A 16,012-nucleotide genomic window follows, 5' to 3' on the forward strand; every position below is an offset into this window, starting at 1 on the left:
ATGTTGGTAGACAGCTTTGCCTAATCTTTGCCTTCAGACATCTTCCTCAGAATGTCATTATATTTCTTCACTGTGCGATGCTTCTTTTGCAGTCTTCCATGAAAAGGAAATCTGTCTCCAACTTACTTTTTCCATCACAAGGGCTTTGCAATGCTCCATATCAAAAACATTTCTCATTTCATGTAAATACAGTATATAAATGGTGGTAAATGTTTTGTATGAAACTTTCTTTGAATAATGTAACTATAGATTATCTAAAGATTGAATGTCTAAATCGTTTTTATTGATTTATTTTGATGTCTTGGCCGAAAGTGTACAGCATGAATATTGCTATTTGTACTGTGGTAGATGTGTAGTGTATAGATGTTGTGCTATAGATTGTTGTACGGCTGACAGTATGTATAGGCCATTTTATAATGTGAATAAACTTTTTGTATTTAAATAATCATTTTTGTCTGGTTTATAGAGGCTCTGATCTGTTGTTTCTTGTTGGTTTCAGAGCCCACACATGATGTCCGCTTAAAGTATACTTCACATGAAGGAGACAAATGGACCTATTCTTTGTAGTCGTGGGTACTTGCAAAGATATAAACTTCATCAATCACAACATGAAACTATTTTATATTTTATCAGTGTGACAGGAACTCAGTGTTCCACCCATGACCCCTATTTCCACACTCAAGGGAGTGTCAAGGGTCAGAGTTGTAGAGACAACTTACAGCTGGTGAATGTTATTGGAATCTGGAATTTCCAGACACTTCTTCCAGTAAGGGGACAGGATGGAAGGTTGCGAAAGGAGGGGTTGGAAGACTTGGGAACTTTGAACTTTGTGTTGTCATGGCTTACAGGCTGACTACACCGCTCACGTTGCGTGCGCGAGTGTTGCAAAATTAATTTTGAAATCTATGTTATTCAATTATTGTACCCACACTGCTCGCGCGCACCAACGAGCGTCTGCGTTGCCAAGGGCTAAAATAGAAGTCAGTTCTATTTGTGACGCAGATAGCGCTGCAAGTCCTGCCTCTCCCATCTCCTCATTGGTATATAGAAGTAGGTACCCACGTGGGTGACTGAACGTGGGTGACTGAAAGACGAACAAGGTCGGTGGCAGCAATGCACCTAATTTCTGAAAGTTGCCAATCGCAATATAAAGTCCAGAGAAGAAATAGCCTGGAAGGAGGAGAGATGACTAGAAATGATTCGGTTGACCGTTTTATGTGTGGATTAATTGTCGGAGTAGAGGGCCTTGTGCATTTCAGGTAAAATAACAACTCAATGTTTATATCCCAGGACAAATTAGCTAGCAACAGCAAGCTATCTAAATAGGACAAATTAGCTAGCAAGTGCAAGCTAGCTAAATTGCCATAAATGTTAAATGCTTTTCGACCTGTCCCCAAATTAATGTAATTGGTTCAGAGTTTGTTTTGATATTTTAATCTGTGTGTTGTGATCGCGTTTGGTGTGGGGGGACAAAATAAATGTATGCACAATGGCGCATGATGGCACACGCGCACAGCCGGTTTGGGTTCCCTTTTAGAGTCTATAGTCTTTTTTTGTCTTATCTATTAGGCTCGGTTTGTGGCTGATGCAGGAAGGGGGTGTCTTCTTTGACAGACAAGTTAAATAACCAATCATTTGTGAGGGATATATGAAGTCATACCCATAGACATACATTGCCGTTCAAAAGTTTGGGGTCACTTAGAAATGTCCTTGTTGTTGAAAGAAAAGCACATTTTTTGTCCATTAAAATAACATTAAATTGGTCAGAAATACAGTGTAGACATTGTCTATGTTGTAGAAAGAGGAGTGGGAAGCCCCAGTGCACAACTTAGCAAGAGGACAAGTACATTTAGAGTGTCTAGGTTGAAAAACAGACGCCTCACAAGTCCTCAACTGGCAGCTTCATTAAATAGTACCAGCAAAACAGCAGTCTAAACGTCAACAGTGAAGATGCCACCCCGGGATGCTGGACTTCCAGGCAGAGTTGCAAAGAAAAAGCCATATTTCAGACTGGATGATAAAAATAAAAGATTATGATGGGCAAAAGAACACAGACACTGGACAGAGGATCTAGAAGGCCAGCATCTCGGCGTAATAAAACATCTGCATTAAAAAGCACAAAGCAGTTATAAAGAATAAGATGAGATCAAGATTATGGTTCAGGGGCCTGCAATTAAAAAAATATTGTTTTAGGATGGAATGTCTGCTCATCCCGGAACTTTGGGGGTACTATTTAATGATGCTGCCAGTTCAGTCTGTTTCTTAAACTAGACACTCTAATGTACTTGTCCTCTTGCTCAGTTGTGCACCGGGGCCTTCCTCTCCTCTTTCTATTCTGGTTCGAGACAGTTTGCTCTGTTCTGTGAAGGGAGTGGTACACAGCGCTGTACAAGATCTTCAGTTTCTTGACAATTTTTCTCATGCAACAGCCTTCATTTCTCAGAACAAGAATATACTGACGAAATTCAGAAGAAAGGCCTTTGTTTCTGGCCATTTTGAGCCTGTAAATACTGATGCTCCAGATACTCAACTAGTCTAAAGAAGGCCAGTTTTATTGCTTCTTTAATCAGAAAAACAGTTTTAAGCTGTGCTGACATAATTGCAAAAGGGTTTTCTGATGATCCATTAACCTTTTAAAATTATAAACTTGGATTAGCTAACACAACGTGCCATTGGAACACAGGAGTGATGGTTGCTGATAATGGACTCTGTACGACGATGTAGATATTCCTGCCATTTCCAGCTACAACTGTCATTTACAACGTTAATGTATTTCTGATCAATTTGATGTTATTTTAATGGACAAAAAATATGCTATTCTTTCAAAAACAATGACATTTCTAAGTGACCCCAAACTTTTTAACGGTAGTGTGTTTACTTTTCCAGGGAATCACAGGGATCTGTGCCTGGCCAGGTGTCCGCAGTATATACATTGTGTATTACTCATTGAAGAAGAACTCCTCATCCAATTTGAGGTGAGTAATCCCAGTTCTGATGTCCCGAAGCTCTTTTCGGTCATAAGAGACTGTAGCAGCAACATTATGTTCAAAACAAGTTACGAACAACGCGAAAAAACAAACAAAATAGCATGGTTGGTTAAGAGCCGACGGCAGCCCTACCCTCCGGCGCCATCATTCCAACTGGAATTCCATTCCAACATACACTTAGTTTTACTTTCTTAGCTACAGTATACAGTGGGGAGAACAAGTATTTGATACACTGCCGATTTTGCAGGTTTTCCTACTTACAAAGCATGTAGAGGTCTGTAATTGTTTTATCATAGGTACACTTCAACTGTGAGAGACGGAATCTAAAACAAAAATCCAGAAAATCACATTGTATGATTTTTAAGTAATTAATATGCATTTTATTGCATGACATAAGTATTTGATACATCAGAAAAGCAGAACTTAATATTTGGTACAGAAACCTTTGTTTGCAATTACAGAGATCCTTCAGGTTTCGGGGCTGTCGCTGGGCAATACGGACGTTCAGCTCCCTCCAAAGATTTTCTATTGGGTTCAGGTCTGGAGACTGGCTAGGCCACTCCAGGACCTTGAGATGCTTCTTACGGAGCCACTCCTTAGTTGCCCTGGCTGTGTGTTTCAGGGCGTTGTCATGCTGGAAGACCCAGTCACGACCCATCTTCAATGCTCTTACTGAGGGAAGGAGGTTGTTGGCCAAAATCTCGCGATACATGGTCCCATCCATCCTCCCATCAATACGGTGCAGTCGTCCTGTCCCCTTTGCAGAAAATCATCCCCAAAGAATGATGTTTCCACCTCCATGCTTCACAGTTGGGATGGTGTTCTTGGGGTTGTACTCATCCTTCTTCTTCCTCCAAACACGGTGAGTGGAGTTTAGACCAAAAAGCTCAGTTTTTGTCTCATCAGTCCACATGACCTTCTCCCATTCCTCCTCTGGATCATCCAGATGGTCATTGGCAAACTTCAAACGGGCCTGGACATGCACTGGCTTGAGCAGGGGGACCTTGCGTGCGCTGCAGGATTTTAATCCATGACGGCGTAGTGTGTTACTAATGGTTTTCTTTGAGACTGTGGTCTCAGCTCTCTTCGGGTCATTGACCAGGTCCTGCCGTGTAGTTCTGGGCTGATCCCTCACCTTCCTACTGATCATTGATGCCCCACGAGGTGAGATCTTGCATGGAGCCCGAGACCGAGGGTGATTGACCGTCATCTTGAACTTCTTCCATTTTCGAATAATTGCGCCAACAGTTGTTGCCTTCTCACCAAGCTGCTTGCCTATTGTCCTGTAGCCCATCCCAGCCTTGTGCAGGTCTACAATTTTATCCCTGATGTCTTTAAACAGCTCTCTGGTCTTGGCCATTGTGGAGAGGTTGGAGTCTGTTTGATTGAGTGTGTGGACAGGTGTCTTTTATACAGGTAATGAGTTCAAACAGGTGCAGTTAACACAGGTAATGAGTGGAGAACAGGAGGGCTTCTTAAAGAAAAACTAGCAGGTCTGTGAGAGACGGAATTCTTACTGGTTGGTAGGTGATCAAATACTTATGTCATGCAATAAAATGCAAATTAATTACTTAAAAATCATACAATGTGATTTTCTGGATTTTTGTTTTAGATTCCGTCTCTCACAGTTGAAGTGTACCTATGATAAAAAGTACAGACCTCTACAAGCGTTGTAAGTAGGAAAATCTGCAAAATCGGCAATGTTTCAAATACTTGTTCTCCCCACTGTACATATCTCCCTGGCATATTACATCATTTATGCAGCAGCATACAAGACATTTTTGGACTCACCTTTTTGTGCTGTGCTCACTTGAACAGGAAGGTGGCGCGTGGCATTCCTTTGTGGGCAAATTTTGTCTTCAAACTTTGTCATCAAAGTCTGTCTTTCTCTGGATTTATGGTGCTTTCAAAACAACTGGGAACTCAGAAAAAAAACTGGGTCGAATCATGATGACGTCAGTGATCTTCAGGTCGTAGTTCTAGAAAGAGGCTCAAGTTCCTGATTGACAATTCCGAGTTGGGTGACCGTTTAAAACGTATTTTCCCAGTTGTAGCTAGTTTTTTCCTGGGTTGTCTTGAACTCACTGAAGTCAGACTTCCTAGTTCTGAGTTAACAGTTGTTTTTATTGCGGCAGAAATCATGCTGGATTTACAGCATGACCAAAGTTGAATGTTTATCATTTTAAAATATTAAAAGAGAACCTTAAAATGATAATTGGGATAACACACCCACTCCACTGAATTGCAGTTAGCCACTGATTCCTTCCAAACCACATTGTTGAATTTGAGATTTCCAACTTGTTGTGTAATGTTTATGTCCAATGTCCAATGAGCACCGATACGTTTTATCTGTAATTTCTCTTCATATGACAAGGATTAAATAGGATTTGCCAGTACATTGTTGACTTGATTTATAATAATTGCTAGCTAATATTTTGAAAGTATGATGTTGACATGATCAATCCAATTAAAGATACTGTAGATATAACGGGATTTGACTTAATTTTATCTGTGGCCAATGACCTTGAGCCTTCTTGGATGGGCACTTCTAATTTAACTCTATGGCAGCACCCAAGGGGCTTGAATTTTCGAGCTCTACACTTAGATTTGGCAGTGAAGTAGTGTCCCCATGAGTGACAGAACACTGAGCCAATCACGGCGCAACTAGTGAACATTATCAACCCCTACGCTTCGTATTTTCCACTGGCTGCCCCACCACCCCAGAAAGCATTGAGCTAGGCTGAAACTTCTGCATTTTGGAGCTGCCTTACTCAATAAAGCAAAAAAGAAACCATTTTTGTATAGAGGCTTTCTTAACTCAATTATTTTAAAGTAGTGCAAGGTGGGCTACTCTGTGGGACTCGACTGCACTGACAAAGGCATGACACTGTCAGGGCGGGGCTTCTAAAGCTTTTGCAAGAGTCTAACCTGGGAGCCTTCACATCCCGATGACCTGCACTGCAAAATAGGTGGAGACTGTCTCAAAAGGGCTTTGAAGAAACATTAGAGGATGTTGGTGTCCTTTTTAAGTCATCATATAGTTTATCGATAATTAAGTGAAGATCACATGATTGACAATAGGATTCAATTACATAATGACGTAATTGGATTTTTGTTCTGTCTGTGTGTCTGTCCAGATAAGTTGTTTGTTTCTAACACTCAATGTGGGGGTGGAGAGAGGCATGATAGTTCCAAATGTATTTGCGTGGCGTGAGAGACTTGTATGTGAGCACTTTCATTTATCAATCTTCATTAAGTCATGAATAATGTAATATTAATGGGTTGTTAAGTGCCTTTTAATGTTAGCTCTACTTGGATTGATCTATGGTTTCCATATCTGTGTGTGTGTAACGGATGTGAAACGGCTAGCTTAGTTAGCGTGGGCGCTAAATAGCGTTTCAATCAGTGACGTCACTTGCTCTGAGACCTTGAAGTAGTAGTTACCCTTGCTCTGCAAGGGCCGCGGCTTTTGTGGAGCGATGGGTAACGACGCTTCGTGGGTGACTGTTGTTGATGTGTGCAGAAGGTCCCTTGGTTCGCGCCCGGGTATGGGCGAGGGTACGGTCTAAATTTATACTGTTACATTGATGCTGTTGACCCGGATTACTGGTTGCTGCGGAAAAAGGAGGAAGGTCAAAAGGGGGGTGAGTGTAACGGATGTGAAACGGCTAGCTTAGTTAGCGTGGGCGCTAAATAGCGTTTCAATCAGTGACGTCACTTGCTCTGAGACCTTGAAGTAGTAGTTCCCCTTGCTCTGCAAGGGCCGCGGCTTTTGTGGAGCGATGGGTAACGATGCTTCGTGGGTGACTGTTGTTGATGTGTGCAGAAGGTCCCTTGGTTCGCGCCCGGGTATGGGCGAGGGGACGGTCTAAATGTATACTGTTACATGTGCTCCACATTTGTGTGTGTTGTGTGTATTGCAGCTCATACAAAAACGAGTTCTGCATCTTCAATGTTGAAGTTGGCAGTGGTATGATGATGTCCTATTGTGGTTTCCACCTGGGTTGTTGCCATGGTGACCAGCTCTTCTCCATGAATGTGGGTCCATGTGACAAGGATGTGGTCAGCCTGGACTGGGCCAAGTTCAGTGCCACCATGTCTGCCAAGAGCTCAGTCCAGGAGCCCTGCAACTCTGACATCTGTTACGAGTGTAAGAGCTGCACCGGCAACTCTGACTGGCCACACATTCACTCTATGAGTCAGATAGCACTTGACCACGTTCAGCTGAAATAACCTTTTCTGAAAATAGTTTTAACTAGTTAAGATGCAATACAATTAATTATTTGTCAAATATACATTTGTTGATAGAATTTCAACATAGCAAAATCATTCCATGTACATGTTGCTCTTACCCTTTGACTTTGTGCACCCAGAGTACAAACAATGTCTGTGTGAAGTTCCCCAGGACTGTCCTGAAGGAGAACACATGTTCTGTGTGAAGATGCTGAAGAACCAGAGCAAGAGGAGTATGGCCCTGTGCTCCATGGCTGCCATCAAGTGTAGAAAGATGGTGTTTGAGATTCTCAATGAAGGCCTGTGTGAATAGTCCACATAATCAGGTCCTGCTGTACCCATCCTCTTCCCATATTCTATCACTCTCTCCTTGTCCATAATACCACAGAGCACACATTACATTTAACTGTAAAGACTAACATTCAGAAGGAGCACGTTTTGTCCCGTTTCAGTTGGTTCAACTTCATTTGCTAAAATTTAGATTGTTGTTAACTTGTTGTTAAAAAATGTCACTTAATGCAATCAACTCTATTGTGTCACAACGTAGCGTTTATTTGAAATTAACAAAAAATGTAACCTTTTTTGTCTAATGATCTTTTATTTACAACTTGCAACAATCCCAGTCATCTTTTAGACATTTTCCAGACGTTGACATAACGTGCATTTCCGGTACTGAATTGAAAGGTTATAATACATCTTATTCAGACGTCAAAAATACGTATTTTCCGGACATTGAAAATACGTACTATCCAGACATTGAAATCAGGTGCATTTTAGGTGCTGAATGAAATATAAAATACATATTTTATGGAAGTTGACAAGGTGTCATTTACAGACATTGAAATGTTTTTCGTTCATTGATTCTATGGCCAAATTTCAACCAATAAAGGAAGTCCAAAAAAGTTGTCTGAAGTCAAAAGCTTAGTGGCATAGTTCTCTCCATTACCATGTAGAGTAGAAAATGGATAGCTCTACCTTGATGCACACTTTATTAGAATATAAGGGACTACTCTCTTATAAGTAAAAAAACAACATTACAATTATGGGTTAAGAATCATGTTTTAAAGTGCAGAACAGGCCTTGATGCTGACCACATCAAACTGCTCCCCCTGGCACCTCCGAGCCCCCACCTCACATTCTGACATTGTCACAGCAACAGCACTGTCTGGTAGTTTGACACAGAGCTGGACAGAGGTGTCAAAGCACTCCTCCTGGCAGGAAGTGAGTCCCTGATCCGACCAATCACAATCACTGTCCTTTACCAGCTTGAAACTCCGCCCCAGACACTGCAGAGCTCCAAGTTGACACATACCCAATTTACTTGTTCTGCCTGTGTGGAGGGTGGCACATAACTGCAGGGAAGGCCTTTAAAGAGAAAAATAATCAGATTAAAATATCTTGTTAATTTCCAGGGTTGTATATACTTAGTGTATATACTTAGTTGTATTACCCTGTCAAAAGTCAAGAAATTTGAAAAGACTGCAGTTAAAATACTCACTGGCATTGGTATGGAAGCTTACACACACACTGACTCTTTCCTGGTGTTTCCCATAGTTTGCAGTTCAAGCCAAGTGGAGGGGTGGGGCCCTTTGGCACTGGCACACACAGAATAAACACATCAACATTAATATTTAATGGAATGGGATGCCTCCTCATTTAATTTCAGAGCAAAGATGGCTTTCTTGATTCCCATGTAGCAGTTGAATCTCTGGATCTCTTACCTTCTCTGCACCTTATGCTGTCTGGGGATGGAGACCACTGCAGACTGGAGCTGCAGACGATCTCTGCCATGCCCTCTCTCATCATCCCCACAGGACAGGACAGGGACACACTGTCCCCAATTTGATAGATCACTTTCCAAGGAGTGCCTGTGACATCATTCTCAAGGGACGGAACATCACATGTTGCACCTAGAATAGAGTTTGAGCAAAGACAGTACAGTATGAAGATAGGCTAAAACTGCTTCTCCAATAGAAATCCCCAATCAAACTTGTTGGCAATGTCATGGCGACGTTGGCTAGCTAAGCTCATGCGTAGAAACTCGTAATTGGGTCTAACTGTTGTCTCGCGCGAAGCTGTGCATGTGCAGTCTCCCAAATCAACGGCACGAAAATGAAAACGGGTCAGCTTGTCACTTTTGCGAAGTCAGAGTAATAACATGTTCAACTACTTAAGACCTTGTCTCAAATCTAGGTTGTGCCTTTACATTTTGAGAAAATTAACATCTAAAGAAGAATTGTTCACTTCTCTCATTGACTTCTCAAACCCCAAACTCCAGCCTGGTCTGCTTCGCAAGCGTTCCCGGGAAGTCTTGCGATGTTGCGCCTCTGGGTTTAGAAACTCTGTGATTTGAGTGAGTCAGATCCAATGGCAGTGTTTTAAAAAGTTAACCCTTTGAGCACCTACTCTTGCACTCCAATGGTCCTCTGGTCCAGCTGTTGTTGTCAGTGCACTCAGCCACAGTTTCTCCAGTGATGTAGTGGCCCTCTATGCAGGAGTACTCAATCTTACTGCCTACAAGGTATACATCTCTGGGGCTCTAGATGCAAATACACATTGATGCTTTTTCACAAAATACAGTAGACAAATTCACACACACTTCCTTGAAGGTTATTGAATTCTGCAATAGATAACAGGAATGGAAAGGTGACCATTACCAGGACAAAGCCATTCCTCAAGGCTGGCGGGGCTCTACATGCCTTTGGTGTACTTATAGAGAGACCAAAACACTGAGGCTCCATCATCCTGCAGACAAACACACAGTCAACCCCCATACTCTGAAGCAGATGTGGCAACTGTTCAAGTCTACTGAGGTTATTGTAACTGTAGCTACTGTGCTAAGGTGTGCTGTTGTTCACAGCGTATTTGGTGAGAGGTTAAGTTTCCTCACTGTAAATGTTGTAGGTCTGACTCTTCACAGGAAGTATGTTCTGTGGGCAGCCCCACACAATGGAGGCCCCCTCGCCTGGGGGCAGGGTTAGTGCAGGTCCTAGACCTTGACATTTGACTTTGAGAACAAGATCCCCATGACGACCAGCAGCTCCAGCTCCCATGGATCACCCCTTATAAAAGACAAAGCCAAAATCTCACATTTATAAGTCAATCATTATGGATAAATGTACAACAACATCATACATTGATCTTAAATCTTGCTGGCTCAGTGTCAGAGGCAAGGGGCCGGTAGGAACAATACAGTGTCAGTGGACAAGTCATTACAGGAAGTGAGCAATTTAGGTTGTTTTACCTGGCTGCTCCCCTATAACAGTGCCACTTTCACAGGCAGGGCCCGAGGTACCAGGCCTGCAGACACATTTACACTCTGTGCCAGTCAGCAGGGGCTGCCCGTTGTTGTGGCAGGGCCGGCAGTGGCAGGGATGCTCCTCTGCCAGGTACTCTTCTGTAGCTCTCTTCAGATGGAGCTTCCTCCGCCCGGCACACTGCACTTCCTTCACCAGCTCATACAGAGGCCGCAGCTACAATATGGATGGACTTGATACAGTATAACATGACGGCATCCCAAAAAATATGATAGAAATTGACTAAAAAGTTTATAGTTATATGAGATATATGTGATTATGCTACCTTCATGTTGATGACCTGAGGGAAGTCCTTGACAGAGCGGGCCCACTTGTCATACATTTGTCCATTGGCCTCAGGGTTCTCCAGGTCCAGGACACTCAGGCCAGCTATGAAGGATGGGTCTCCACCGATGACATTGGTCTTAATAGGCAGCTTGTTGTTGTTATACTCTGCAGACAGGATCATGGTTGACAGAGGTGATTACATACAGTACAATGCATCTGTTATTGTCACTTCAGACCTATTCAATTCAGTACCTTTCTATTCTTAACAATTCAGACTAGTTGATATTTTCTAATACTGTGTTGTTTTTGAGTCATTGTAGCACTCGTGGTGCATACCGTGTATATAAGGTTTACTAAGGGTGACATAGAAACTTGTAGACCTACCTTTAGAGGTCTTGAGAGAGTCCACCAGTTTTTCACATGTGGTTTTGACCTTTTTCCTGAACAAGCGGCGCTTCTTCTTCGTAACACACCGTTGGTACTCTGTATCTGTTGTGCCTTCAATCAGAGAAAGAGGAAATCAAAAAGAATGTGTAATGTATTCAATGCAATGAATACCATATTTAACAGTTATGTGTCTCTATCTGGTGAGAAAGGGGTCCTACTCACTGGTCTCTTTGAGGGCCTCGTTGTCAAACTCCAGCAGGGCCTGGTACTGGCCCCCCAGGGCCCCCTCTGACAAGTAGTGGGTGCCATAGGTCTGTAGGAGGGAGCGGTAGGCTGGGTAACTGTACGTGGTTGGAAGGGAGGACAGCGCCTTCCAGAAGCCCTCAGCCAGAGTGACGTACTGGGGCACGGTGTTCTGGAACTGGGCTAGCTCCACCTGATTCTTTATGATCAGCAGCCTGTGAGACTGGCAGAAGAGAGGGACACGCATATAAGACCTAACCATCATACTCTACATACTCACGCAGGGCTATATTGTCATCAACCAGCTATAGTCTCAGTGAGTCACCTTGTCTTTGTTGAGCTCTGTGTGAAAAGTGCGGCGATCATGTCCCCATAAGGCATTGTCCTGGATGTGCTTCATGTAGGACCAGGAGCTCTCGTAGGCCTCATCGGTGAAGTCATTCTCAACCACCACCTAGGAAGAGATCTCACAGATTGTAGTTGTATTACTTCACCAGTAAGTTACTACCTGTTACTAAAACAAACCTGCAGTCCCATGTAGTATAGTATGGCTCACCTGGAAGGTGTACCTGAGGATACTCTGAGGCAATCTGTAGAAGGTCTTGTGGTCTCCACTGAAAACCTTCCTGCACTGCCCTCCGAAGCTTAGTGTGTTAATGACACCAGACCTGAACTTCCCTGTCAGCACATCATACCTACAGGGGACAATACAAACCTTAACTCGGATACCTATCTGCACATCTTCAACACTGGATTATCACATCAACATGTTGGGAAATACAGTATAGCCAATGCAAAGTGACCATTAAGAAAAACACAAGCAAAACTCATCACATCAAATTTGCAAGATGTGTTGTACTATACATGTCATATGATGTTAGTGGTAGAGGGGGGCCTGCCTACCCTTTGCCAGTGTGGTCAGAGTTGGGAGGAGTCTTGTCCAGGTCACACACATAGTGGCTATTGTCAGCATCACAGTGTCTCTCGTCTGTCCCGCCCTCCTCACAGTCCTGGTCTCCGTTACATACCAGAGAGAGGCTCACACACTGTCCTAAGATACACATACAGTACATATGTTGTTGTTGTTTATGAATCATATATGCACATACATACACATCGGTCACCTGTCTGAGATGAAAATACACATACTAAACAATACACTAATTCAGTACAAAGTGCACAAATAGACAAAAATTATGTATTTTTACTGGTTTCATGTGGATTTTAAAAAGTACCTGCAGAACAGCGGAACCTTCCTCCACAGCCTGTGCCCAAGGGACATCCTTTCTTGGGGACACACTCTTGACTCTGAGAAGCCTCCCCAGAGCATGGACTGCCCTGATACTGGGCAAACACCTCAACAGTTCGTGTGCGGACCTGTAAATATTCAGAAAACATCAATATTAATACATGCAAGTTTTAAAAAATACCTTCCTTTCTTGAAGTCCATGCAATTAAGTGTGTGTGTGTGTGTGTGATTGACTGTGTGTACCTGTGTTTTTGTGCAGCCATCGCATTCAGACCATTCCCCATAAAGTCCCCATCTGCAGTTCACAGGGCGCTCACAGCTAAGTGGACGGATGGAAACAATCATGTTCAGCTTTTACATAGAATGGTAAATGTCAACCATGAATGTCACATTCAGGTTCTCAGTACATACCGAATGTGAGGGAGAAGGGAGAGTAACAGAGTCAGACAGGACAGAGTTACATCCAAGTTCAGCTAGGAGAAATAATGACATTCACAAGGTCAGATTGAGTTATAGTAATCATCATTCATGTTGAGAGGATAAGTGAGAACTCCTTACCTTCATAATGCACACCACAGAGACAGACAGGTCTTTTCCTCTGGCCCAGCACAGTGAGCCCAGCTCATATAGCCAGTGAAGAGAGAGCTTACTCAACAGCACCCAGAATTCAGGACATTCCACACTGGAGAAACACTCATGTTCTTTCCCCCAGCCAGACAACAATAAGGACCCATTTCCCCCTCCCTTGCTTGAAGCGTAATTAATGGGGGCCTTGTAGCCCTGTGCCAGCAACAAACCTAATCAGTATATTTCTATCCATTTTGCCATGGGCTTTTATTCATTTCTAGCAAAAGTATTGGTGGTGTCAAGGTTTTTGTGATGGTATTAGGTAATACTGCATGTACAATCATGAAATAAATGTGCTTTTGTTCAAACAGCACCTGAACTTTGTTTCTGAGTTGGGAGGGAGTTGTTTCTGAGTTGGGAGGGAGTTGCGCAATCATTGTTTTTCCAGGATGAGTCTCTCTGCTCCACACAACTGGTGCAAAGGTCACAAGCCTGTATTTACCCAAGTTAGTAGAGCCAAATTGTATGAGTTTTTCTACTCCAGTTGCTCCCAAGCAAATGTGTATGTAATGTATGACTGACTGTATGATATCAACCAGACACAATACAGCAGCTGACATACTGACATACATCATCCCATACTGAACAAAAACAATTGTATGTTTAAAAAATTATAATTACCAATTTAACAACATGTCAATTTACACCTATAAGATCTGATCACAGTCAGACCACAATGTGTATTTTAATCATGTACACCTGTCTAAAAATGTACAGGACAAAGGAAACATGTTGAGACCAGGTATAAGGAAGGGCTTAAGTAACACAGCAACATGCATGGTGTTAAACACTTATCCCACAGGACACCATTACAAGAAAGTATGAAAATGTATGCACTCCTTACTGTAAGTCACTCTGGATAAGAGTGTCTGCTAAATGACTAACATGAGAAATAGAAATATGACAAAAAAATGTTTTTACAATATGCACAGTGTAATCACACATTTGGTCCACCAAGTAATTTTTTAAGTTTAAGCTAAAAAAGTGCAGCTAGGTCCAAAAAACCCACATATCAGACATGGCATCGCAGTAGGCCTATTCTGAAGCTAGCCTACTGAGATGATTGAAGGCAGAAATTGCTGTTGTATTGCAGCAGGAGGACATGCTGTAGATGAGCATCAGACATCCTGTTTCGCTGAGAGGTAAACAGGTTTCCACCATAGCTGAAAAGGCACTCAACTGGGGCACTGGAGGGCAGTGTAGTATTGCACTTCAGAAAACAGTTCCGAACTACCGGGAACGATTTCAAAGAGTCCAAAGACTTGTCTTTTTCTTGTATTTTTTTTATTTTATTATTGTTAACCCATCCACCCTCTTCAGAGGACAAGTATCTTGTTTGTTTTTACAGCTTTTCTGCTACACATACATTTTACATTGGAATTTTACATAGACATTTTTTGTACACATTTTGCATAGTCGCATTATACGGGCCTGCAAAGTGATGTGTAATTCCTATTGGAATCAAAGCAGACTTTTTTAATCACCCACAACCTGCATTCAGAACGACTGCCAGGGTAGGGAAGACCATCTCCTTAACAGATGCAATAACTCCATCACGTTGGATTAGTTTAGAAAACTGTATGTTATTTATCTTTGTGTAGCATCAAATGTATCAACCAATCAATGTGATATTACAGCAAAACAAGCAATTCTGAGAATCTACCTGCAATAAGGCATGCTGGGAAATATTCTATATGGTTCTATGTAGAACCTTTCTTGCCTGCCAAAGAATCATTCTCGCCTTCCAAAGAATCATCAAAGAACCTTTTCTTCTAAAAAGTGTTATTTGGATGTTAAAAGTTTTAGGTAGAACCCTTTGCCTTACAAAGTACCCTTGTCTACCAAAATGGGTTATTCTGATCCAATCGGTTCTTGGTAGAACCCTGTCCATCCACAAAGAACCGTTTTGGAACCCTTTTTTGTGTGTAAACAGTATATTTGACCGTTCAGCTTCCAGACAACCTAACAATGACAAATGGTTTGATGAAGAATGCAAAAACCTAAGAAAGAAATGGAGAAACTTTTCCAAGCAAAAACAGAGACCGAGAAAACCTGTGCCTATGCCTTCAGCATGTCAGAAATCAACTCAATGGGATTGAAGAACCCATATAATCTAACCACTTTGGGAAAATTGGAACACACTAAATGAACAACTATACGAAGAGCTATCTACCCAAAATGGAGATGGATAAACCATTTCTCCAATCTTTTTGGCTCTATAACAAAGAACAAACAGCATAAACATAGACATGATCAATTACTAATCTTAGAATCAGACAATAAGAACCCACTGGATTCTCCACTTACATTGAATGAACTACAGGACAAAATACAAACTCTCCAACTCAGAAAGGCCTGTGGTGTTGATGGAATCCTAAATTAAATGATAAAATACAGTGCCTTTAGAAAGTAGTTGTTTTGTTGTTACAGACAGAATTTTAAATTGATTGAATTGAGATTTTGTGTCACTGGCATACACATATTAAACCACATAATGTCAAAGTGGAATTATGTTTTTAGACATTTAAAAAACATTAAAAAACAATGAAGAGCTGAAATGTCTTGAGTCAATACATATTCAACACCTTTGTTATGGTAAGCCTAAATAAGTTCAGGAGTGAAAATGGGGTTAACAAGTCAAATATTAAGTTGCATAGACTCACTCTGTGTGCAATAATAGTGTTTAACATGATGAATCACCT

The 16,012-nt window shown here is 41.9% G+C and overlaps 2 protein-coding genes across 2 annotated transcripts; one reads left to right on the top strand and one right to left on the bottom strand.

Annotated features, from left to right (window-relative positions):
* The first annotated feature begins 6,965 nt into the window (after window positions 1-6,965).
* Window positions 6,966-7,533, top strand: LOC139409935 (complement component 6, duplicate 2). The gene is made up of 2 exons (XM_071155343.1): window positions 6,966-7,152; window positions 7,361-7,533. Exons 1-2 carry the CDS (start codon window positions 6,966-6,968, stop codon window positions 7,531-7,533), a joined length of 360 nt encoding a protein of 119 aa, XP_071011444.1.
* A 214-nt stretch (window positions 7,534-7,747) lies between these two features.
* Window positions 7,748-13,605, bottom strand: LOC139408599 (complement component 7b). Its single transcript, XM_071152669.1, has 17 exons — window positions 13,242-13,605; window positions 13,095-13,156; window positions 12,927-13,002; window positions 12,670-12,811; window positions 12,338-12,485; window positions 11,991-12,129; window positions 11,760-11,888; window positions 11,414-11,657; window positions 11,189-11,302; window positions 10,803-10,969; window positions 10,465-10,693; window positions 10,111-10,282; window positions 9,878-9,965; window positions 9,627-9,759; window positions 8,942-9,130; window positions 8,719-8,815; window positions 7,748-8,585 (listed from the first exon to the last, which is right to left on the bottom strand). The coding sequence occupies exons 1-17, from the start codon at window positions 13,245-13,247 to the stop codon at window positions 8,282-8,284; spliced, it is 2,439 nt and encodes an 812-aa protein (XP_071008770.1). The 5' UTR covers window positions 13,248-13,605; the 3' UTR covers window positions 7,748-8,281.
* Window positions 13,606-16,012: the final 2,407 nt, after the last annotated feature.

This window comes from Oncorhynchus clarkii, chromosome 5, assembly GCF_045791955.1.
Source record: "Oncorhynchus clarkii lewisi isolate Uvic-CL-2024 chromosome 5, UVic_Ocla_1.0, whole genome shotgun sequence".
NCBI lineage: Eukaryota > Metazoa > Chordata > Actinopteri > Salmoniformes > Salmonidae > Oncorhynchus > Oncorhynchus clarkii.

Bases quoted from the DNA above. Each gene is read 5' to 3' on its own strand.
- LOC139409935 (XM_071155343.1), top strand. From the start codon at position 6,966: ATGTCCTATTGTGGTTTCCACCTGGGTTGTTGCCATGGTGACCAGCTC. The intron at 7,153-7,360 runs GCAACTCTGACT...TTGTGCACCCAG, and splicing joins CGAGTGTAAGAGCTGCACCG to AGTACAAACAATGTCTGTGT.
- LOC139408599 (XM_071152669.1), bottom strand. The intron at 11,658-11,759 runs GTGACTCACTGA...CTCTTCTGCCAG, and splicing joins CAGAGCTCAACAAAGACAAG to TCTCACAGGCTGCTGATCAT. The intron at 10,283-10,464 runs GTAAAACAACCT...GTCTTTTATAAG, and splicing joins TGTTATAGGGGAGCAGCCAG to GGGTGATCCATGGGAGCTGG.